Below are 24,452 nucleotides of genomic sequence, written 5' to 3'. Positions count from 1 at the left end.
CCTAGGATCCCTTTAGTGGCCAGCTATCTTTTGCTCTAATGGTTTGTGGCTGTTGTTTTCTTTTTGTTTGTCTTTTTGTGATGACATGCTGGATTTCACCATTACTGCTCCTGTTTTGCTCAGTCCATTATTAATATAAATGAAACAGCTCCTATTTGTGCATGTACAATATTGTTTTCCTCTAGCTTCTCTTTTTTATTATGTTGTGTGCACATATGTGGCATGAGTTGGCTGTGTTAGACTTCTTTATGCTGATTGTCTTCTTGTGTATCTTTTTTAATGATGCCAAAAGGGGGAAAAGGTCAGGGGATCAGGGGAAACTTGTGTAGAAACTTGATGGAAGGGAACTTGTGTAGAAACTTGATGCAAATATAGGGGATCTGTTTAAGGAGGAATCAAAAGCAAAAGGTCAGGTGGAACTTGTGCAGTTTCTAGTACCTTATCTGGTTATTTCTGCTCTAAACAAGTACTATCAATCTAAGTTTGTCATCATCAAAAGGGGAAAATTGATGGGTTTTTCAATGTCTTTGCCTTATGCTTCTTATGTTTTAATGATCTAACAAACTTATTTTCAAGAACCAGATAGAGAACCTGACCCACCTGGTATACATTTCAAATAAACAATGTCCAGTCTGATCTCCAACAAATAAGTGAACAACCACAAAGGAAGAACACAACAGGGACCTGGTCCCTTAAGGTTCCCCGACAGAAGTACAAGTCAACTGTACAGCTGGAACGTAACAGCAGAAAGTGACTGCCCGCAACTGTTATAAAGAGGAACACAACAGGGACCTGGTCCCTTAGGGTTCTCTGACAGAAGTACAAGTCCACCATACAGCTAGAACGCAACAGCAGAAAGTGACTGTCCGCAACTGTCATTGGCGGATGCACATAGAGAGTTGTGGGTGCTTAAGCACCCATTAACTTTGACCATATTAATTAATTTATATAGGCAACAATACAAATATTTAGATAAATATTGAGTGAGCACCCACAAGTAAATTTATTTTTCCTCTTCTTTTGAAGTTTTTATCGGCGAGCACCCATAACTTTAAAATACTGGATCCGCCACTGACAACTGTACACGCGACAGTGCAGCAGTCACTTCTCATTGGGAAGAAGTGTGTACCAAGAATTGACACCATCATTGTGATGTCTTTTGTAGTATAACAACCTGGTGCAAGGCACAAGATATTCACTTGTGCATTCAGAAATATTCTCTCAAGCATTAAAGTGTTCATCCGTCATTAAAGTCACTGGTGTGTCAAGAACAAAAAGATAACTCCACTAAAGGATCAGTTTCACAATGAGTCTACGTGTATCCATAATTGAGTTGTAATCTTGTTATTTGTTCTTCATTGTAACTCCTATATTGCTTTCTTATAAGCTATGTTTTAGAAAACCCAAAATCCGTAAACTTTCTGAGTTTATGTTGTGACTAAGTTTTGTCATAAGTTTAAAGTCTTTGTAACTAGAGAGTCACAAAGTGGCTTGTGGTAAGAGTATCACAAGTTAGTTTAGTTGAAGTCTTTGTAATAGAGGTATTACAAAGTGGCTTGTAATAGTGAGATTACAAGTTAGTGAAGTTGAAAGCCTACAAGTATAGGTCGTGATTTTTGTCCCTTTGTGTGCGATTTTTCCACGTAAATATCCCTTGTCTCTTTTACTTACTGCTTCATAAGTCTTCTCAGTAGAAACGCATAAAGAATTATGTACTCTATAGTTTGGTGGACTCATATAAGCTATCATTGATAATGAACTTGTCATTTTGAAAACTTACTGTATTTCAAGAATACGAGATTAATAGAGCTTCTAAATTTACCTAAGTCGTAAGTTAGCATTTATATTTAATAGGAGAAAATTGAATATCTATTCTGAATGACGTTATAAAGATCGAGAATATTTTGTATCGAGAACGCATTCCAACTGCTATTGAGCAAGAAAATATGTTTGTCAGAAGAAATAATTATACAATAAACACTAGAGCTAGTGATCACGCCCAACTATGCCTTATAAAAAGGACAATGCGGTCGTTGCAAATATAATCTGGTTTACAAGTCCGAAGTCGAATCCCACAGAGAACTAAGGCTTAGCTACAGCTGTTCACTATCACCAAGAAGACAAGCTTGAACAGTTCCTAACTTATAGATATTTAGATTCTTGTTGTTTAACTAATTGATTAACAAATTAAAATAATAAATTAACAACTAAAGATACTAAGAGTTAGAGACAAGATTAAGGAGGTCTAGAGTTATGATTTTCCCAATTGTAGGAATTCTTCCCGCTATGTCTTCTATAATTTCGCCTAAGTATTCTCTACCGATCATGAACACTCTTATTACCGTAAATCTCTCCCGAGTAATCACGACAATTTACTATACGTACTCTCCCGAGCTATGCTAGCTGGCTTTTGATACAGCTCACTTCAGATCGCACCCAAGGCTTCGTTATCCCTAATCCCTCCTTTAAACCCGCAGTTATAGATCCCTCTTATACTTTGGGAGTGATGTTGTTCAACACTTACCTAAATATACACTCTCTCTCCCGAGTTATGCATACTAAATAGGCACAGCTAATTGAGAGCTCTTCAATTAACTATAATAAGAATGTAGTTGAACAAATAGAGATTATACTACGGCTCAATTATATAAAAACATTATAAGAATTTATCCTACAAAAGGTTCTATCAAAACTCTAGATAACAAACTAGCTATTCATAATAGTATGTAAAACTACAATACTAAAAGTCATAACCAACAATGAAAAATAGGAAGAGGAAAGAAAAAATTTGTAGAAGAATTCCCAAGCCTTGCTCCTATTGTGTCTCTGCCTCCTTAGGTCAAATCTATGTCAAAAATATGTCCAATTCCTTTTCTTGGCCGGCTTCCTTGGTTTAATATAGGGTTTAAGGCTTAAAATCCCGTGTTTTGCACTTTGGTCCCTGAATATTAAGCATCCTACCGCGGTTCCACCGTGGTTACGCCGGAACCGCGGCCAAACACCCTCTCAGGTTCTTCATTTGTCCGCGACTGTCTTATGCCACGATTCTGCCGCAGTCCTACCGTAACAGTAACAGCGGTTTTTCACCCTGTTACTTTTGATATTTGGAAACACATAATACCAAAAAGTTGTGGTCCTTTCAGTTATCTTTCCAACCATATATTATGGAACCCAAATGGAGTTCTGAGAAAAGAGTTATGTCTATTTTACTAGACAGTGCGCAATGTGCCTCTTCGAGTTTTTGTTTTGTTGTTTTATCATCCGTTGATCCTCGAACGCGATCCCGGCTTAATTCTTTGAGCTCTTACTCAGACTTCAAAGCTCCAAATCACTTAAATTCATTCCATAATATCTACATAGCTCAAAATCACTCCTACAAGGCATAAAACACACCGTTAGTGCAAAACACTAGCGATTAAAGCGTAAACTCAACTAAAGTGCAGTAAATTAGAGTGTAATAATCGACTAAAATACGTAATTATAGTCTATCATCAACACCCCACACTTAAACCATTGCTCGTCCTCGAGCAATCAAACTACACTTTTTTTTATAGACACGACCTTTTTAAACAATTCTCCTAACTCATCACACCAAGAGTATTTAAAATAGACTAAGCACAAAAGCGTAACATCTTCACCTCAAGATTTGACTTACAAGTACCACGCATTATTCACAACTCACCTATTTACTCTAACATAGAGGTTACTGACATTACCTTCATGAATCAAGTGCCCTCACACAACAAAAGAGAGTAGTTCCACACAATAAAATTTAAGAACACTTAGGAACTCAAGATAGAAAGAATTCACTCACTCTCAGAAATAACATTCATATGCCACAAAAGATGCACCATAAGCTTGCCCGTAGTGTACTACTCTACTAATGGAGCTCATTCAATCTAGGATCAATTAGGACTTTATTTGGTTGTAATGTAGGGTACGGGACGGGTATGATACATTTAGATATAAGAGTAACTATACCTCCCTAAGTACTTTAATACATATACTTTAACATTCAAACCTCATACTTATGTCAAGACAAACTCCACCTTCACATCAATATACATCAACTCCCAAATTATTTAAGCCCAATTATATCAAGAGTCACCACTATCAAAGAATATATTTTTTTCAAAGCAATGCAACTATTTTTTTTGCTTTTCTTTGTCAATTCGAGTGGCTCTTGCTCTTTCAAATCAGTGCATCTTTCTCTTTATTTCATTGATTTCACTCAAAAGCCCAACCAACCACCCCTCACTTTAACTTTTACAAAGTTCATAACAATTCAAGTGCTCATGAGAGGTTACAATGGTTCAAATAGATGGTTAATTCAAATAAATGGGTAAGGCTTGTAATATGGTTACCAAAAAAATAGGATTACAGGCTCAAAGGGGTTAACTACGATACATAACAATTAGGCGGGTAAAGTATACATATCTGGCTCAACAAAGAAATGCCTATATCACTTCCTAGACTGAATAAAGCTACTATTTCGCTTTGCAAACATACGGGGCAAGTTCAAGGCATTAAATGTAATGCACAGAATACAACAAACCTCACACACACATGGCACATAACTCACTCAGGATTGGATTCATGGACACTCTAGTCAAAGCAGTTAAGCAATTTTAAGATTATACAATTTAAGGTACTTCTACAAGAGTCAAAAATTGAGCTTAAGCGTCACAACCAAAGTACTCACTATTCTCAAGGCATACAAAAGTCAAGAGATATTGCTTCAATTCAAAATACAACACAATGGCTCCTACTCCCAAAAAAACTAACTACACCCGGTTCAAATAAAACCCTTGGAAAAGAACCGTGGTTTAAAGAAAAACCAAGGGGGAATTATTACACTACCTAACAAAAGAAAATCTTTTTGTACTTTTTCTTTAGACTTAAATCCCTCAAGAAAATTGTCTAATAGATCCATTATCGGGAAAAGTCCAATCTTATCTATTTAAAAAAAAATTCAATTAAACTAACATAACTAAAATAGCATAGAAAGTCACCCAGACAATCTCTTCACCCCACACTTAAAATTGTGCATTGTCCCCAATGCACACCATACTAATAAAAGGGTAAAAGAAACTCCCGAGCTACGCTAGCTGGCTTTTGATACAGCTCACTTCAGATCGCACCCAAGGCTTCGTTATCCCTAATCCCGCCTTTAAACCCTCGGTTATTGATCCCTCATATACTCTGGGAGTGGTGTTGTTCAACAATTACCTAAATATGCACTCTCTCCCGAGTTATGCATACTAAATAGGCACAGCTAATTGAGAGCTCTTCAATTAACTACAATAAGAACGTAGTTGAACAAATAGAGATTATACTACGGCTCAATTATATAAAAACATAACAAGAATTTATCCTACAAAAGGTTCTATCAAAACTCTAGATAACAATTTAGTTATTCATAATAGTATGTAAAACTACAATACTAAAAGTCATAACCAATAATGAAAAATAGGAAGAGGAAAGAAAAAACTTGTAGAAGAATTCACAAGCCTTGCTCCTATTGTGTCTCTGCCTCCTTAGGTCAAATCTATGTCAAAAATATGTCCAATCCTTTTCTTGGCCGGCTTCCTTGGTTTAATATAGGGTTTAGGGCTTAAAATCCTGTGTTTTGCACTTTGGTCCCTGAAATTTACGCATCTTGCCGCGGTTCCGCCGTGGTTGCGCCGTAACCGCGGCCAAACACCCTCTCAGGTTCTTCATTTGTCCGCGACTGCCTTCTGCCGCGGTCCTACCGTAACCGCAGTTTTTAACCCTGTTCTGTTTGAATTTGAAAAAACCTAAAACATGAAAGTTGTAGCCCTTTGAGTTATCTTTCCAACCATATAGTATGAAGCCCAAATGGAGTTATGAGAAAAGTGTTATATCTATTTTACTAGCAAGTGTGCAATATGCTTCTTCGAGTTTTCGTTTTGTTGTTTTACCATCTGTTGATCCCCGAACGCGATCCTGGCTTAATTCCTTGAGCTCTTACTCAGACTTCAAAGCTCCAAACCACTTAAATTCATTCCATAACATCTATATAGCTCAGAATCACACCGACAAGGCATAAAACACACAATTAGTGCAAAACACTAGCGATTAAAGCGCAAACTCAACTAAAGTGCAGTAAATTAGAGTGTAATAATCGACTAAAATACGTAATTATAGCCTATCATCAACACCCCACACTTAAACCATTGCTCGTCCTCGAGCAATCAAACTACACTTTTTTTATAGACACGACCTTTTTAAATAATTCTCCTAACTCATCACACCAAGAGTATTTAAAATAGACTAAGCACAAAAGCGTAACATCTTCACCTCAAGATTTGACTCATAAGTGCCACGCATTATTCACAATTCACCTACTTACTCTAACATAGAGGTCACTGACATTACCTTTCCTTCATGAATCAAGTGCCCTCACACAACAGAAGAGAGTAGTTCCACACAATAAAATTTAAGAACACTTAGGAACTCAAGATAGAAAGAATTCACTCACTCTCATAAATAATATTCATATGCCACAAAAGATGCACCATAAGCTTGCTCGTAGTGTACTACTCTACTAATGGAGCTCATTCAATCTAGGATCAATTAGGACTTTATTTGGTTGTAATGTAGGCTACGGGACTGGTATGATACATTTAGATATAAGAGTAACTACACCTCCCTAAGCACTTTAATACATATACTTTAACATTCAAACCCCATACTTATGTCAAGCCAAACTCCACCTTAACATCAATATACATCAACTCCCACATTATTTAAGCCCAATTATATCAAGAGTCACCACTATCAAAGAATATATTTTTTTTCACAGCAATGCAACTATTTTTTTTTCTTTGTCAATTCGAGTGGCTCTTGCTCTTTCAAATCAGTGCATCTTTCTCCTTATTTCATTGGTTCCACTCAAAAGCCCAACCAACCACCCCTCACTTTAACTTTTACAAAGTTCATAACAATTCAAGTGCTCATAAGAGGTTACAATGGTTCAAATAGATAGTTAATTCAAACAAATGGGTAATGCTTGTAATGTGGTTACCAAAAAAACATGATTACAGGCTCAAAGGGGTTAACTACGATACATAACAATTAGGCGGGTAAAATATACATATTTGGATCAACAAAGAAATACCTATATCACTTCCTAAACTGAATAAAACTACTATTTCACTTTGCAAACACACGGGACAAGTTCTAGGCATCAAATGCAATGCACAGAATATAACAAATTCTTACACACATATGGCACATGACTCACTCAAGATTGGATCATCAAGACACTCTATTCAAAGCAGTTAAGCAAAGTTAAGATCATACAATTTAAGTTACTTCTACAAGAGTCAAAAACTGAGCTTAAGCGTCACAACCAAAGTACTCACTATTCTCAAGGCATAACAAAGCCAAGAGATATTGCTTCAATTCAAAACACAACACAATGGCTCCTACTCCCAAAAAAAAACTAACTACACCCAGTTCAAATAAAACCCTTGGAAAAGAACCGTGGTTTAAAGAAAAACCAAGGGGTAATTATTACACTACCTAACAAAAGAAAATCTTTTTGTACTTTTTCTTTAGACTTAAATCCCTCAAGAAAATTGTCTAATAGATCCATCGTCGGGAAAAGTCCAATCTTTTCTATTTAAAAAAAATTATTCAATTAAACTAACACAACTAAAATAGCATAGAAAATCACCCAGACAATCTCCTCACCCCACACTTAAAATTGTGCATTGTCCCCAATGCACACCATACTAATAAGAGGGTAAAAGAAACTCCCTGGTAGGCCAAAGGCCGAAGCATTAACAACTCATGGGGTACTCAGACTTCTCCCAAGCTTGGTCCCTTGTGCGGGTACCTCACACTTAGTTCCATCCATTTGGTTTATTATTGCATCCTTCTAATACCTTTGCTTTCCATGCTCCTAGAAAATAAAAAATTGACACTACAAAAAGAATACAATTAAAAAAATAAAAAATAAATAAAAGAAAGCAATAAAGTTAGGTTGTCTCCCAACAAGCGCTTGATTTAACGTCGCGGCACGACGCGGATCACTTTTTGCCTCCACCTCGAGCTTATGAATTGAACCCCAAGTTTTGATTCAAGCTTATGATTATGGTCATGGGGCGGTGGAACAAATCTGACTGGCCTAATAAAATAATGTAGTATTCTGCACTTCTTGGCCTTTAGATGGGGTGCGTAATCCCGACTTTTTGGAAAGAAGAATTTCAGAATGTAAGCATTTTTGTTCCTCATTCCATGACTCCTCAAGTGGCTCGGAAGACTCTATTTTCATATCATCATCTAAACACAATGTGGAAAAATGCTTGGAGTGAGGACCAATGCGCTCAACTACATGAACATTGGGACAGTCTACATTCTCAACACTAATGACAATAGAGTCAACTAAATATGTATCCTCAATATCCTTGGTTGACTCTAGTATCTCCTCTACGACATCGGCATCCTCAAAATCTAGTTCGATTGATTGTTGGTGTTCTACTCTAGCCTCCTCCTCTAGCTCATCCTCGTATTTTTTTAAATCCTCCAATAATATGGTAATTTCTACAGCCCATTCTTGCTCATATTGGCTACTATCCACAATGTCAACTTGTTGCGCTTTACCAAATTCAATTAATTTATTCGCTTGAACCTCCAAGTTGTGAATAGTTGCCCCTTGCCTTTGTACCCGCAGTTGTATCTCATCATATTGTTTCGTAAGGCACTTTAGCATATCCTCGATCTCTTTCAGGTCCTCATACCTGGGTTCTTTGTTCCTATTAACTTCACCAGAAAAAGAAGAACCATAAAAGTAAGGGGTTGGGGGAAGGTAAGAAATATATGCACAACCGTGAAAGTGACCATCTTGACCACCACACATATCACACACATTCCACACATAAGATTGAGTTGGTGCACAAAATTCGCTCTCGGAAATATTTTGATAATTTTGTCAAGGGTGGTTTTCATCACAATATGCATAAGGAGGATTAAAAGTAGAATTACCAACATCAAAACTTTCATAATTCCATGATGCCATGTTTTTTTTAAATCAACAAGTAAAACAAAAAATAAAAGAAAAAAAATCAAATACAAAAAATAAAAATAAAAGTTCAAACTTGAAACCTAGCAATATGTACACCCACAGCTACACTGTTCGTTCCCCGGCAACGGCGCCAAAATTTGATCACGCCCAACTATGCCTTATAAAAAGGACAATGCGGTCGTAGCAAATATAATCCGGTTTACAAGTCCGGAGTCGAATATCACATAGAACTAAGGCTTAGCTACAGCTGTTCACTATCACCAAGAAGACAAACTTGAACAGTTCCTAACTTATAGATATTTAGATTCTTGTGTTTAACTAATTGATTAACAAATTAAAATAATAAATTAACAACTAAAGATACTAAGAGTTAGAGACAAGATTAAGGAGGTCTAGAGTTATGATTTCCCCAATTGTCGGAATCCTTCCCGCTATGTCTTCTATAATTTCGCCTAAGTATTCTCTACCGATCATGAGCACTCTTATTACCGTAAATCTCTCCCGAGTAATCACGACAATTTACTAGACGCACTCTCCCGAGCTACGCTAGCTGGCTTTTGATACAGCTCACTTCAGATCGCACCCAAGGCTTCGTTATCCCTAATCCCGCCTTTAAACCCTCGGTTATTGATCCCTCATATACTCTGAGAGTGGTGTTGTTCAACAATTACCTAAATATGCACTCTCTCCCGAGTTATGCATACTAAATAGGCACAGCTAATTGAGAGCTCTTCAATTAAATACAATAAGAACGTAGTTGAATAAATAGAGATTATACTATGGCTCAATTATATAAAAACATAACAAGAATTTATCCTACAAAAGGTTCTATCAAAACTCTAGATAACAATTTAGCTATTCATAATAGTATGTAAAACTACAATACTAAAAGTCATAACCAACAATGAAAAATAGGAAGAGGAAAGAAAAAACTTGTAGAAGAATTCCCAAGCCTTGCTCCTATTGTGTCTCTGCCTCCTTAGGTCAAATCTATGTCAAAAATATGTCCAATCCTTTTCTTGGTCGGCTTCCTTGGTTTAATATAAAGTTTAAAGCTTAAAATCCCGTGTTTTGCACTTTGGTCCCTGAAATTTATGCATCCTGCTGCGGTTACGCCGTAACCGCGGCCGAACACCCTCTCAGGTTCTTCATTTGTCCGCGACTGCCTTCTGCCGCGGTCCTACCGTAACCGCAGTTTTTCACCATTTACCGTTTGGAATTTGAAAAAACGTAAAACATTAAAGTTGTAGCCCTTTGAGTTATATTTTCAACCATATATTATGGATCCAAAATGGAGTTCTGAGAAAAGAGTTATGTCTATTTTACTAGACAGTGCGCAATATGCCTCTTGGAGTTTTCGTTTTGTTGTTTTATCATCCGTTGATCCCTGAACGCGATCCCGGCTTAATTCCTTGAGCTCTTACTCAGACTTCAAAGCTCCAAACCACTTATATTTATTCCATAACATCTATATAGCTCGGAATCATACCTACAAGGCATAAAACACACAATTAGTGCAAAACAATAGCGATTAAAGCGCAAACTCAACTAAAGTGCAGTAAATTAGAGTGTAATAATCGACTAAAATACGTAATTATAGTCTATCATCAGCAAGCAATAAAAAAGATGCCAACACAAATGATGCCCTAAATTATGTTATAATGGTTGACACGTATATCGCACGTATGTTGCACGTACATTAAACAGTGTAATGTTATACAATAAATTTTACGAACCAAAGATTAATGCATGTAAAATGTATTTTTTAACCCTTTTTGGAAAGTAAATTGATGATATGTAATAAAGGAAAAGGAAGCAAATTAGTTTCTAAATTTATCTTCGACTCATTGAACACGTAAGTTGCACGTATATTACATTCTGGTCGGTCGTTATCAAGTTCATATTAAAAATAATAAAAATATATAAATAAATAAAGAAGTCATTATGAGTTTATATTGACTAGTTTTCCTTATTAGCATCCCTTGAATCCTGAATAAAGAGTGAAAAGTGTAGAAAATTAAAAATTATAGGAAACACTTATATTAGAAGCAAGAAAAACAAATGGTATAAATGACGTACTAAATGAGTAAACGGTTGATGAATGAAAAAAGGAGCAAAAGTATGATTTGTATCGATCAAACCTAAATTAATGAAGGAGAAAGTTGGTGGTGGTGTCTGTGTCAAAAGAAGAAGCACGACTAGAAATTCGGCTAAAACTGACCATAGTCACTCGACCGAAAAACTGACATACGTCGGTCGGTTTTAAATATATTTTCTTTTATAGGCTATTTTACGAAACCCGGGGAATTCGGTCGGGTTTCTTGGGCGCCAAATGCAAAAAATTATTTTTGTGTCACGTGAAATATATTTTTTAAGAAACCGATCAACGTTGGTTATTTTTTATTTAAAATAGATTAAAATTAATATTCAAAATATCGACCAAAATCGTCCATTTATTTTGGTCGGTCATTTTAAAAAACCTACCGATTTCGGTCGATATTTAAAAAAAAAAAAAAGACCGAAATGAGTCAGTTATTTCGCGCAAAAATATAATTAAATAATATAAAAAAATATATAAAGTCTTAAACCAAAAGACACTAATAGTCTAGTGGTATAATAGTACTTGCCACGATATAAATCCCGGTTTAATTTTCAAATGGTGCATTTTTAATTATATAATTTTAAAAAATCGGCCAAGTCGGTCGGTTATATTTTTTTGGTCGATTATGGAATTTAATTGATCGGCCAAAGTCGGTCGGTTATATTTTTTTGATCGATTATTTTTTGATCGATTATGGAATTTAATTGACCGACCGAAATCGATCGGTTTTTATCGATTTTTACTAATTATCGACCAACATCGGTCGATTTTTGTCTTGTTTTTAGTAGTGAATGAGGAGGATGTACTAATGTTGGCGGTCGGATATCAAGAAGAATAAAGATGATGTGGTGACGGACGAATCTGAAGAATAAAAATGAGGAGGAGGTGCTAGTAATAGGCGACTTTGGAGAAGGAAATGGCGGTGATGGTTGTTGTGGCTGAATCTAAAATAGGAAACAAATTGTATAAATTACATAACAAATAAGAAGCGATTTGCATTAGTCTCGATATTTATACCATTTTTACGTAACTAAGTAGTACCTTTACTGCATAGTACGTAAATAATCAATGTGATTATTCATATGTTCCCGAACCCACCCCATAAGAAGAAGAAAAAAGGAAAAGAGAAAGAGAAAAAGAAACAGTCAAAACCTTAAATAGTGTCATTCTGACATGGAGGCTTTTATAAAACACAGCTAGCTAGTGCATGCATGTCAATATTCTAGACTTTTAATCTCAACCAAAAGTTAGACTTAAAAAAAATATCAAGTAACTAAGCACATATCAATTTGTTTTTCAACATAGACGTAACACACATATATATATTTGGTAATAACATTCCACATATTAGCTTTGTGGATGTTAATACTTTCATAAAGGTTTTTTTAAGATTAATATTTTATGAAAAAATGTGCTTAATTAGCACATACTTGAGCAAAAGGATGAAGAAAAAGATATAATGGCAAACTACTAAGTTTATAGACTCTTATAGAGCTATATTTTTTATTTATTTTTTTGTTAATTTTGTTTAATACAATAACTGAACATTTTGCAGTCCATATACTCTATCAACACACCAGAGTACACATTAGCTCTATACATGCTAATTATACCTTTACAAGTTTACATGCATGCATGTTTTTTCTTTCTTTACCATATAAAAAGAGCTAATTAAACAACAACAAAATAATAATTAAGTAATTAATTAACCACACCATGGAGGATAATTAATCCCATCATCCAAGTTGCATGCATATATTCCTGGATCACTCACTGCTTCTTGAAATGAAGTTGATGCTTTTGCTTCCTCCCATATTGAAGAATCATCAATTTCTGGCAAATTCATATTCAAATCTCTCCACATTTCTCCACCAATTCCTTCATTCTGATTAATATTGTTTTCATCAAACTCTTCAGCTGTTTGATTAATGTCCAGAAACTGAAATGAAGTTTGATCCGCAGTAGAAAAACTGTTGTTACCAAAGTCATTGTTGAAATAGAAAGATGTGTGATCATTTCCCATACTCCAAGTTGAGGGTGATGCCACATTGTAAACAGCAGCTGGATTGCATGTGGGAGGAGCTGAAACTGGGCCTCCAGCATTGTCTAGGCCCATGGTATTGGGCCTAGAATTCTGGGCCTGGGATTGGGCCTGGGCCTGTTTGTTGTAGAGATGAGGTAAGTTGAGTTTCGCATCGGCTCCGTAGAGTTTACGGGCCGCGGCATCGTATGCCACGGCCGCGTCATAAGAATTCTCAAAAGTGCCGAGCCACAAGCGGGCTCCGCGATTGGGCTCGCGGATTTCCGCGACCCATTTACCCCAAGTACGCTGGCGCACACCTTTATAAGTGCAGCTAGCATTTTCAGGGCCACCTTTACCTCTCATACAGCCTTTTCTTGAAGTAGCTTGAGTTATTTTTTTGGTTTTTCTTTCAACAGAATAAGTTGATGACATTGTTGGGTAAAATGAGGACTGAGTTTTTCAGAAGAGAAATGAGTTTTTGTGTAGATGGAGATTGGTTTTAGATGAGAGTATTTATAGTTGAGGAAAGGTGAAAATGGGTTGTGCTTTAATGGAGGAAACTGGTATAAGATACGTGTCTGTTTACATGGTTAGCTTGTTGATACTTGTCAAGTGAAACTTTTGATCATGTTTGTATATTTTTTTTTTTAAGAAGATCATGTTTTGTGTCTCTAGTTAATACAAATGCTTGTGCGTTTTTTTGTTCTGAAGCAAAGGTGTCGAAGACAAGAGTGTTACACCTCAGAATGCTGTTTTAGGTTTTCTTCTTATTATTCTTTTTCCTTTTAAAGTTTTCCCATTTCAACCTGCGTTTCATATTAAGAGTGTATGAGTAGACTGTGTTTAAGTGAACACAGAGTATAAGAAAGGGAAAAAAAAAAAATTTGCTGCATACCAAAAATATTACTACTATTAGAATTTATGGTATTAGACATGCCATGACATTTTTGTAGTTGTAAAAATAAGAAGTTCAGGGAAACAGCTCTTGCAGAAAGGCAGGATAAGGTTGTGTACTATGGGCGAAGGTACATAGCCCTAAGGGTGGAATTAATTGACCACACTTCGTCGAAAAATTACATTATATATAGGCGAAATATTAGATTTTAATGGTGTATAAAACATATATTGAACACACTTTATCGGGGATTTTTTTTACTTATTTCAAGTTTAAACACCATCAACGAAATTCCTAGCTTCGCCACTGTTTCGTACAATAGACCCTTGTAGTCCGGTCCTTTCCCGGACCCTGCATAGAGCGCGAGTTTATAAAAATGTACTGTCATGTTTTTTTGGAAAAAGTGAGTTTTTTTCCTTGTTTTGAAACTGGCATGTAGAAAACCAAATTAAAAAATAGGATGAAGTAAATCCTTACGTCAGTCCCGGGAAAAAATTGAGTGTGGATAAGTACGGAATCACTCCAAAAACATAGCAGAGGAGATATAGACAATTAAGAAGATGTAGCTTTAATATACGTGGCTGTTTAAAGTGTGATGGATAACAGTTGTGTAGAATTGGAAGTTAGTCTAGATTCATTTGTGGTATTCATAAGAGGAAAACTAATGAATAAGCCAAATAGAGAAGATTAGATAGATTTGAACAATTAACAAACTCACGTCTGTGGGTATAGTAAATGCAGTTTTCCAAAGAGTTTCTTTTCATTCACACGAGTCTTATGAGTCCGAGGAAAATATGTCCTCCTGTCGGAACCTTCCTGTCGCTAAGTACAAAATCTCGTACTACTGTCCACCCCCCACCCCTAGGGACTAGCAAGTTTTGGGGGGGGGGGGGGTAGGCTCCTCTTCCCAATATAAAAGAGAACCCCCCATAAGCAAAATAACAGCACTGTGTGAATCGTGGAAAATGGAGTAGTATGAGATTGGCCACTAGTCATACTAGGAAAACCCTCTTTATACTATCTGATAAAGTATTCATATTCACCGATTAATTCGGATTCGCATCGTGTAAGAACAATGGATGTGAACACTATTCAAGAAAGGAGCCTTAAATGGCTATAAAGATCATCCGAAGAGAGAAAAGACAAAAAAAATGGCTCGCGTAGCGTGTCATTTAAAAAAAAGTTTTAGGCGTCATGCCTACGACAGCTACGCATCATGTTCTGATCAGTTACGTTTCAATCCCTAACAAAGTTGGCATAAATTAACTGAGACCAAACTTTCATCAAATTATATTTTTGAGACATAAATGTGTTATGCTCTTGCATATAAAATAGTTAGAACAACTAATTTGGATTCACGTCGTGTAAGAGAATGCATGTAAACACTATTCACAAAAGGGGGCCTTAAATGGCTATAAAGATCATCCAAAGAGGGAAAAACAAAAATGTGACTTGTGTAACGCGTCATTTAAATATAATAAAAAGTTTAACGCGTCATGCCCACGACAGCACAAGCTATAAAATAAGTTTCTTTTCTCCTTTTTGAGAAAAGAAAATGAAATTTACCACATCATGTCCTGATCATTTACGCTTCAATCCCAAACAAAGTTTGGCATCAATTAACTGAGACCAAACTAAATAGTTGAGACGTAATGTGTTATGTTCTTGCATATAAAATAGGTGACATCATGCAAAAATTTTCCCTGAATTTGAGGCTTTTCATACGCCTAATTTTACAATATGAAAGATGCATACATACACTTTCATTAGTAGCGAGAGAATATAAAACACAAACTATGCGTTTATTTTACGTACCTTCTTTTGTTTAATACACTAGAGAAAAAATATCATAGCAGACAACTTCTTGCCTAAGGAGCTGGAGGTGTTTGAATATTAAACTGAACAAATGAGCGGCAAGGATCAAGGTGGATCTCAAGAATATTCACACACACAGAACCGCTAATTTCCAGCATGAGATGGCCGAGGTACAGATCCCAAAGACTGCAGTATGGACGTAAAGTAATATAATCTTTGATAACTTGAAGAGTAGGCTGACAAACTTTGCCTCTATAGTCCTTAATGCATCCAAATCCCAGGCAACAACAGCATATGATATGTCAAGGCAGCCAATCATTTTAACGGTTTAAAACTTCATCAATGCTGACAAAATATTTTGACAGTAGCAAAGGCTGCATCATAGGGATTTGCGAAGCGCCGTCCGTATCTCCTTCAACATCTCATTGACTTTAATCCCTTTTCTACAAGCAACGACATAAGAGAACTTTCACCATTTGCCACCCAAAGTAACATATAACTATATATAGGCTGAAGAGGTTTGGCTGAAACCAGCGCCGTTCTTATATCTTGGAGAATAACATAATTTATTTATCAAATATGGGATCCATAAAATATGCAAAGTACATGTGATGAGCACAAAATAAAATATAAGTAACAATGAAGTGTCTTTTTTTCCTTTTTCCTTCTTTTTCTTCTGTGTTATGGAGTAGCTTAATTCCTGAAATCTTGGTTGTGACATGACATAATTACATATATAACAGCATCAACCATATAAATGGAAATAATGAACCTGACATAATATTTGGACAATCAAGACTTCTCTTAAACATAGAAAGGTATGTAGGGATATTTAAAGTTTCAAACTGGAGGGACATATTAGTGTCTTCCTAAATACATATCCTATGACAGCAACATCAGATACATCTTGGAATTAAGTGCCTGACAAATAATTTGGAGGAAGAAACTTATTTTACCGGCCAAAAGTCACACACGCATGTCTAAATTTCTAGTTACGCCTTATTCCAGGGGTTTAATAGTAAGGCATATAAGATTCATACACTTCCTAGTTATATATTATGCAAGGGGTTTATAAGTAATAGGAAAGAAGCGAAAGCTTTACCATTACTCCATGAATTCTTTATGTGTTACTAGCTTTGACAACTGAGCTACCAAGCTCTTTTAAGGAACTGCAGAAATTCTTTTTCTTCCTTTGCAAATGTAAAAACTAAAAAGAATATCTTTCAATTAGCAACATGAAGACCATTTATTCACGTCTCAACCAGGATTGAGAAAAGCCACAGGGCATATCAAAAACATATTTCTCTGTGTTAAGAAGAAACACCAGAAATAAGCAGCACAAATCTGTGTTTCTAGATGTAATATTCCTAATACGTATTTTCTCATAAAATTTCAAGGAAAAACATGAGGGACTTTGAGAATAGCTTTAACAGTTTCCAAACGGGTTGCTATGCTAGATTTTAACTCTTAGTAAGAAAAACTACTTCGTAAAAATAAACAGGAAAACTAAAGTTATCATATGGACTCTTTACAAGGATCTTTATCAACAGAAAAGACAATTCTTACTAGGATATGTTTGTAAAGACTACTTCATACATTTAAACAGGAAAACCTCAAAATTTGGTGGACGGGTTTAGGTGAGTTCTCTACGAACTTTCCTTTAAAGTTAAAACTCAAGTAGAAAAGACACCAGTCACACCGCCTAAAAATCATACTGAGCATGTATGATCTTTGAGGCTTGAATTTCTGAAAACCCCTACTGACTAAAAGGCGCTTAAAAACAGCTTAACATACATCACGAGAAACAATACCACCTATTGCAATTCACAGATGCAGCATAGAAGTTGACTGAAATAATTTGTTACTCAAGGAAAGCCTGCTGTATAGAAATACTGTAACATTGAGGTCATCGAGTACGGTAAACCTGGAAGAGGAGAGATAATAGAGTAACTTACAGTACACTAACACCCACAACAGCAAGAGGGCGTGGATACTCTTCAAGTTCTTTAACCTTCTGATCCTTAGCAGATAACCCAGAAGAAATCTCACTGTTTTGGCTCCCGTCAACAGAAAAGGATTCAGCCACAGTTCCAGAGCTTGCGTCGGGCTCGGAAGATATTCTTTCACACCCAATTCTCCATATTTCTTCAGTCAAGGTAGGAAGCCTGTCTACTGCCTGTCAAAGCATAATCATATCCTTCATATGTAACCAACTTGATGATCCTCAACTAGATGCATATTAAGATACAACATTTTTGCAGGTGAAAAAGCAAGTTGTTCAGAAGGAACCTGACAGCAGATTAGCAGAACAGAGATGATAAGAGCCGCATACCTCAGGTTTGTCAATCTTGTTTAGCACCACAAGGTACGGTCTGTCAAGGTACTCAGGATTGTACATGCGCAGTTCCTGCAAAATCAGAGGTCATTTTCCTCAGCAGAATGTTAAAGAAAGAAGACACCAGGGTATAGATAGGTCAGACGACTAATTCAGAAAGGTGAACCACCCCCCTCCAAAAAAAAAACCTCCGGCATTTGGAGTGTTAACCATAAAACAGAGAGACTGGATTAGCATAGTAAGCAATGTTTGCTACAGCAGAAGTAGCTTTGAAACAACTATTTCTCCAGCAAAATTATAGTATAACAACTAGGCAAAGTACAAAATGATCACGTGATACAAGCAACTTATGGTGTTGTAAACAGACCAAGGTTAAAACTACTCAAGTGCTAAGCCCAAAGCAATTAGGCAAGACATTAATGAAATGACATGAGTTAGAGAACATAAAAATTGGATCTCTCTATGATGAGGCATTAAATATTACCCAGTAAAACAAACACATCACATGGATCATGTTTCTCGTTTGTAAGGCTAATATGCATCTGTCTGTAAAAAAGGGAATTTAACAAAGAAAAAGGTTATTACACGTGCAATGTAAAATGTTTCTTAGTTGGAAAAACAGATAAAATAGCAGCTCGGTAACCAATACCAAGATGGACATATGAATTCATGTAACACGTAATTTCCACAGACTTTATTCCTTGTCCACCTTAGCGCATAACCAATCCAAAATGATTAACAAAAATCATGTTGCAATCCAAAAATGAAGATGAAGGAACTTGCATGGTGAAATAATTCTAAGGAAATAAGTACGAAAAAGTTGTGCATTAGGTAAGTTGATCTTTCAATCGTCCCACCTATGATCTTCATAAGCCATGATACTACAATAGTAATCAAGAGTTGCTTTAGCCGTCAAATTAAGAGATCCTTAAAAGTTATTATTTTCTTGTCAGACCAAACCGGGTCAATGAAGATGAACCTTACAACTGTGTGATTCCAGACTCATTTCTTCTGTTAAGAAGCAATTAAGGTGTTATAATATAACTATCTCGAGCAAAAAAATATGTTCAGTGATCGGAGTTAGACTTACTTCCTTCACAGTTCTGTAATCGCTGACTGGGTCCTCTGAAGCTGCATCAACAACATGGACCAATAATCTTGTTCTCCTCAAGTGCCTCAAGAAATTACGCCCTAGACCCTGAAAGATAATTAGGACAACATGCATAGCTAAATTTCATTTTTGAGAGCAAAATAAGTAAAAGAGAAAACCACAAGGTTTGAGACCTCAAATTATTAAAGTGACTACTGAATATGGTACAAGTACCTTCCCCAAATGTGCACCTTCTATGAGACCAGGCAGGTCCGCTAGAGTTGCTTCAGATGAATATTTGTCTGCCCCTAAACTTGGGTCGCCATCAAGACGTCCAAGGTTTGGCATCAACGTTGTGAATGGATAATCAGCAATATCGGGCTTTGCATGTGTAATGGCAGCCAATAGGGTCGATTTTCCAGCATTTGGAAGTCCCTGAGGAAAATTGAAAGAGCAAAGTCAAAGAAGGGCATCGGAAGGAGAAAGAAGAATCTGGGAGACCATTCCTTCTTGCACATGGTGGGAGATTTGGAAGGAAAGGAATCAACGATGTTATGAAAGCAAATATGAAAGTATACATACATTGAAATATAGATGTATATCTTTTTGGCTTTTTGGTGTAGACTAGATGATGTTAATAGGATGTTAGACTTTCTCAGCTTCCTACAATGATTTAAAGGAACTGATTTGCGTGTATTTTGGAACAAACTGTGTGCTTATGTTATAAAATTTTACCATTCTCAAAATAAAACTAAAAGAGCCTAAAGATAACTGAAGAATAATAAACAGAATTGCATCTGTACGTGATCATTTAATGTGATGAACTAATCAGGTTATAGCATCTAGATCTATCACTACAGACAAATTCTACGATCGATCATTATAATCCACATATTACATAAAAGGGTAGCTCGGTACACTAAGCTCCCGCTATGCACTAATCTAGGAAAGAGCCAGACCACATTGGGTCTTGTGAATGCAGCCTTGCTTTGCATTTCTGCAAGAGGCTGTTTCTACCGCTTGAACCCATGATCTCCCGGTCATACGGCGGCAACTTTTACCATTGCGCCAAGGCTTTCTTTCATAATCCACATATTACATGTTGTTGGGGATCTAAAAGCTAAAAAGACGCCGAAAAAACTAGCATCATGCCATCCTCGCACTTAAGTAAAACAGACACGTGTATTGAAGAAATGAAGAAGGTCAAACGGGTAAGAGCTAAAACGCAAAATGGGTGTTTTTCTTATAGCCTCCGTTTCAGAAATCATTTCACTATCCATGAATATAGGTTCACAAATAGCAATAACGATGCTTAAATTGATTAAAGGGGATAAAGGTTCTAGAATTACTCTCTTTTTTACTCAAGATTTCTTTTCGATAGTGATGGGTGTCCGAGCTAACTTGCGGGACCTCGACTATGCCGTTGGGTACCTGCTACCTCCCACCAGAATAGGTACCGGATATCATTTAGCATTTTCTACCTGTGCTGGGATTTGAACCATGGCCTTTTATAGTTTTCATTCCACTTCATCGATAGCTGGGCTACAACCTTAGGTGCTCTCAATAAGTATTTAAAAGTTTCTAAAAGATATGCCACAAACATAAAATCCCTTCCTTACAACAAAGAAGCCAAATTTGATTGACAACAGTTCAAATTCTGCCATACAACATTCAGAAGGTACATAATTTCATTTTACAATGTGAAGAACGATTTTGCAGACTAATTGACTAAACGACCTAGCTAAATGTGCAAATGGTTGAAATGAAATATCAATTTGAATCTGCATCAGAGTATATCAGCATATATTAGTACATGTCAAGTGAATCAAGGATATCAGAATGCTAATAAAGCTTATGCACATATCTGCAAATCACAAAAAGTTTCAATTTTAATAATGATACTCACAACAAGACCCACATCAGCAACAACTCTCAGTATCAACTGCAGGCTAACTTCCTCTCCAGGCTGGCCAATAGCTAAAACCTGCGAGAAAGTGAGACAAATCAATACATGCCAACTGCGAACATGCAGGAAGGCTGCTATTTGCTTAAGAAAGCTAAAGCGTATTAAGTACAAAAACTACTACCAAGATCCATACTGGGTTCTCAGCCCACTTCTTTCTGTTCACCAAGCAAGTTTAACATGTTAGCTCATCCAGATACAGTCACTTGAAAGGAGACCTTTTGCGAGCAAAACTGACACTAAGTGCAGTAAGCTGCCAGTAGCAGCAGCATAGCATATAGCATGACAGTCTACAGGATTCCCCTAGCGGATTACATGAAACTAACACTAGAAAGCTAGTATCAGCTGAGTTCATCAAATTAATTTTCCCTAAGCTCCTCATCATGCATCATAAGGTTCAGACACGAAGAAAGGATTATATCAAATTCAGATGTCTCTTAAAGATTAGGCTTATACAAACCTTATCGCTGTCATCTCTCATCATATTTGTGGTTAAAGTCGTCATTTGTTTCTTTTTGTGCTCTGGAACTTCCAACAAGCTAATCTGCCACAATCACGTAGTACAGAATTAAAGATCAGGCATGCGGTTCCAAATAAGTGATACAGTATCTATTACTCGCAATGAAATACTTGAAGCACCAAAGAGCACATCCGAGAAAAAGTGAAATAATTCGCTCCTTTTTTCTTTTCTTTTTTTTTTCTTTTTCCTATATTTGGTTGCGGACAGTGTAGAAGTAAGATACTGACTACTTAAAAAGATAGGTAGAAGCATGAAATTCCAAGCATGGTAATTATATTTAAGACCCAATGATTTCTCACCCCTCCTTGTCCTCCCCTTGCAACAAGAACTTCATCACCTGGATTAGCTAGATCTGCCAAAAACTTTCCTCTTTTATGTTTGACAACAGTACCTGGCAGATATGGAAAAGCATGAGATGAAAACAGTTGGCATCACACTGCTATATGCCTTTCAAAATACAAAAATCACCATTCTTAAACAGCTTCAAATGTTGTGTCTAAGTAGAGAAAACAGAAGATCCCGGCGCATAATCTCAGGGTAACCATCCATAAGTTTAATTGTCGCTGGAGTTTCCCATGCAAGCTAGAGCCATTACACTAGAGAACCAGAGAGAGAACAAACCTAGTGGAACAGGAATTCGCAATGTTGGGGCAGCAAGTCCGTTTTGCAAGTAAGATGTTAACACACCCATGGCATCAACATTTCCCCCACGCTTCGCCTTGTGCTTGCTCTTGTTATGAAACTCTAACAGTGTATCTTTGCCCTCATCTGCATAAATGACAACGTCGCCACCATGTCCCCCCATTGGAAGGATTAATGAGCCATCAAAGTCCCTTTTATAAGAGGGTTTCCTCTTAGTCTTTTCTCTGTCAAATTTTCCTTGTGACTTAGATGGAGCCTTAATGTTGGGCATACTAAGAACGGCACCATGCCCTCCATCTCCAGCACGAACTGTGATAACCACCTCATCGAAATATTTGTGGGGTTCTCTTATGAATGCATCAGAAGTGGGCGAAGGAGGTGTTCTGGCTTTTGCAAGTGCACACTTTACAGTATAGCTTCTATAATTTTCATTACTGTTCCATTTTCGAGAAGCACTGTAGAAAAAGGACCATTATACATTATAGCAACAGCCAACAAGAACACAAAAAAAATGTACAATAAAGTATCAGAACACAAGCTAACCAAAACAAATGACAGAAACAACCAAATCAATGAAATGGTCAATCCATAATCGCCAATAGTCAAACAGAATATTCATATCTCAGCATAATTTTATTTTTTTGACAAGTATTTCATTCAGTTGCACAAAGAAGGTGCTAATATGTACAGTAAAAAAAGAACTAAAGCTTCCTTTTAAATATGGAGGGAATTCTAAAAATTCTCAAAGGTATTATTTACATCATGATTCAGCTTGAAGTTACACGCTTACACCAAGAATACAAAAGCTGCAAATCCTTAAATTTTACAAAAGATAAAAGCTGTAAAATTATTCTCATATGTTAACAGAATTGAAGCATAAATTGTTAACTTAGTACAAACGAAAGAAAAAGATTACACTGCCCAAGTCTTAGTCTTTTAAATAAGCAACATTTATATTACACTTTTTTTTAAAATCAAAATTATCAAATGTGGAATATTCGAAGATAAAGCTAAAAGTGGTACCTTTTTTGGAATTGTGGCAAAGGAGGGGAGAAGGTAGCAGAAAAGGAGAGCGATAAATCAGTGGTAAAGTTACGGTTCAGAAAGGAAGAAGAAGAAGAGTGAGAGAGCATAGACGCCATAGTAGTGGTAAAATGGGTTGGGCGCCAGAATTTAGAGGATGGAAGAAAGAGGATTAACTTCCGCTTTTTATTTTGGTGACTTATGTTATAAAATAAAACCGTAAAGTAAAGACAAGGATAGAGAAAAATGTTATATTATTCGAATTCAAAATGATGTACATAAGTAAGTGAAATCTCTTCTATTTATAGAAGAAAAAAAGTTGTTGTGTAAGCTACTATTATACCAGATATGGATAATCTTCTACTAAGAGTAATGCTACTGCAAGCTGCTGTGTAAGCTGCTACTATACCAGATATGGATAATCTTCTACTGAGAGCAATGTTTATCCATAACGGAGTACTGAATGGATAAGCTTATTATACCCGGTATGGATAATCTTCTACCTAGGGTAATGTTTATCCATAACCGGGTACCGAAGTGATAAGCTTCTTCAGGAAGCTTATTTCCAATAGAGTACTAAATAGATAAACATATTTACGGTGGAGTCCCATATGGATAAGCTTCTTCAGGAAGCTTATTTACAACGGAGTACTAAATGAACATCCATAATATAATATATTTATAACACTCCCCCTTGGATGTTCATTAAAAGATAATGTGCCTCATTAAAACCTTACTAGGAAAAACCACGTGGGAAAAAATCCCAGTGAAGGAAAAAGAGTACACATATTTAGTAAGACGCATTGCTAGGTGCCTCATTAAAAACCTTATAAGGAAAACCCCATGGGAAAAAACCTTAGTAAGGGAAAAAGAGTGCATCGCGTATTTTACTCCCCCTGATGAAAACCTTGTTTCAAATATTTGAGTCTCCGCATTCCAATCTTGTATACCATCTTCTCAAAAGTTGAAGTTGGCAAAGATTTAGTGAATAAA

At 36.3% G+C, this 24,452-nt stretch overlaps 2 protein-coding genes across 3 annotated transcripts; both read right to left on the bottom strand.

Annotated features, from left to right (window-relative positions):
- Positions 1 to 12,858: 12,858 nt before the first annotated feature.
- LOC104218802 (dehydration-responsive element-binding protein 2D-like) lies at positions 12,859 to 13,608 on the bottom strand. The gene has a single exon (XM_009769385.2). It carries the CDS (start codon positions 13,606 to 13,608, stop codon positions 12,859 to 12,861), a length of 750 nt encoding a protein of 249 aa, XP_009767687.1.
- A 2,246-nt stretch (positions 13,609 to 15,854) lies between these two features.
- LOC104218803 (probable GTP-binding protein OBGC2) lies at positions 15,855 to 23,629 on the bottom strand. Of its 2 annotated transcripts, none has more exons than XM_009769387.2 (10): positions 23,460 to 23,629; positions 22,416 to 22,891; positions 22,094 to 22,185; positions 21,735 to 21,818; positions 21,218 to 21,295; positions 19,546 to 19,746; positions 19,312 to 19,419; positions 18,219 to 18,293; positions 17,842 to 18,062; positions 15,855 to 16,329 (listed from the first exon to the last, which is right to left on the bottom strand). In XM_009769387.2, the coding sequence occupies exons 1-10, from the start codon at positions 23,576 to 23,578 to the stop codon at positions 16,266 to 16,268; spliced, it is 1,518 nt and encodes a 505-aa protein (XP_009767689.1). In that variant the 5' UTR covers positions 23,579 to 23,629; the 3' UTR covers positions 15,855 to 16,265. The 2 variants fall into 2 exon arrangements, with proteins under 2 accessions (XP_009767689.1, XP_070028464.1); XM_070172363.1 differs by having other exon boundaries at positions 21,230 to 21,295.
- Positions 23,630 to 24,452: the final 823 nt, after the last annotated feature.

The sequence above is a fragment of the Nicotiana sylvestris genome, chromosome 4, assembly GCF_000393655.2.
Source record: "Nicotiana sylvestris chromosome 4, ASM39365v2, whole genome shotgun sequence".
In the NCBI taxonomy this organism is placed as follows: Eukaryota; Viridiplantae; Streptophyta; class Magnoliopsida; order Solanales; family Solanaceae; genus Nicotiana; species Nicotiana sylvestris.
This window is presented reverse-complemented; position numbering and strand designations above follow the sequence as displayed.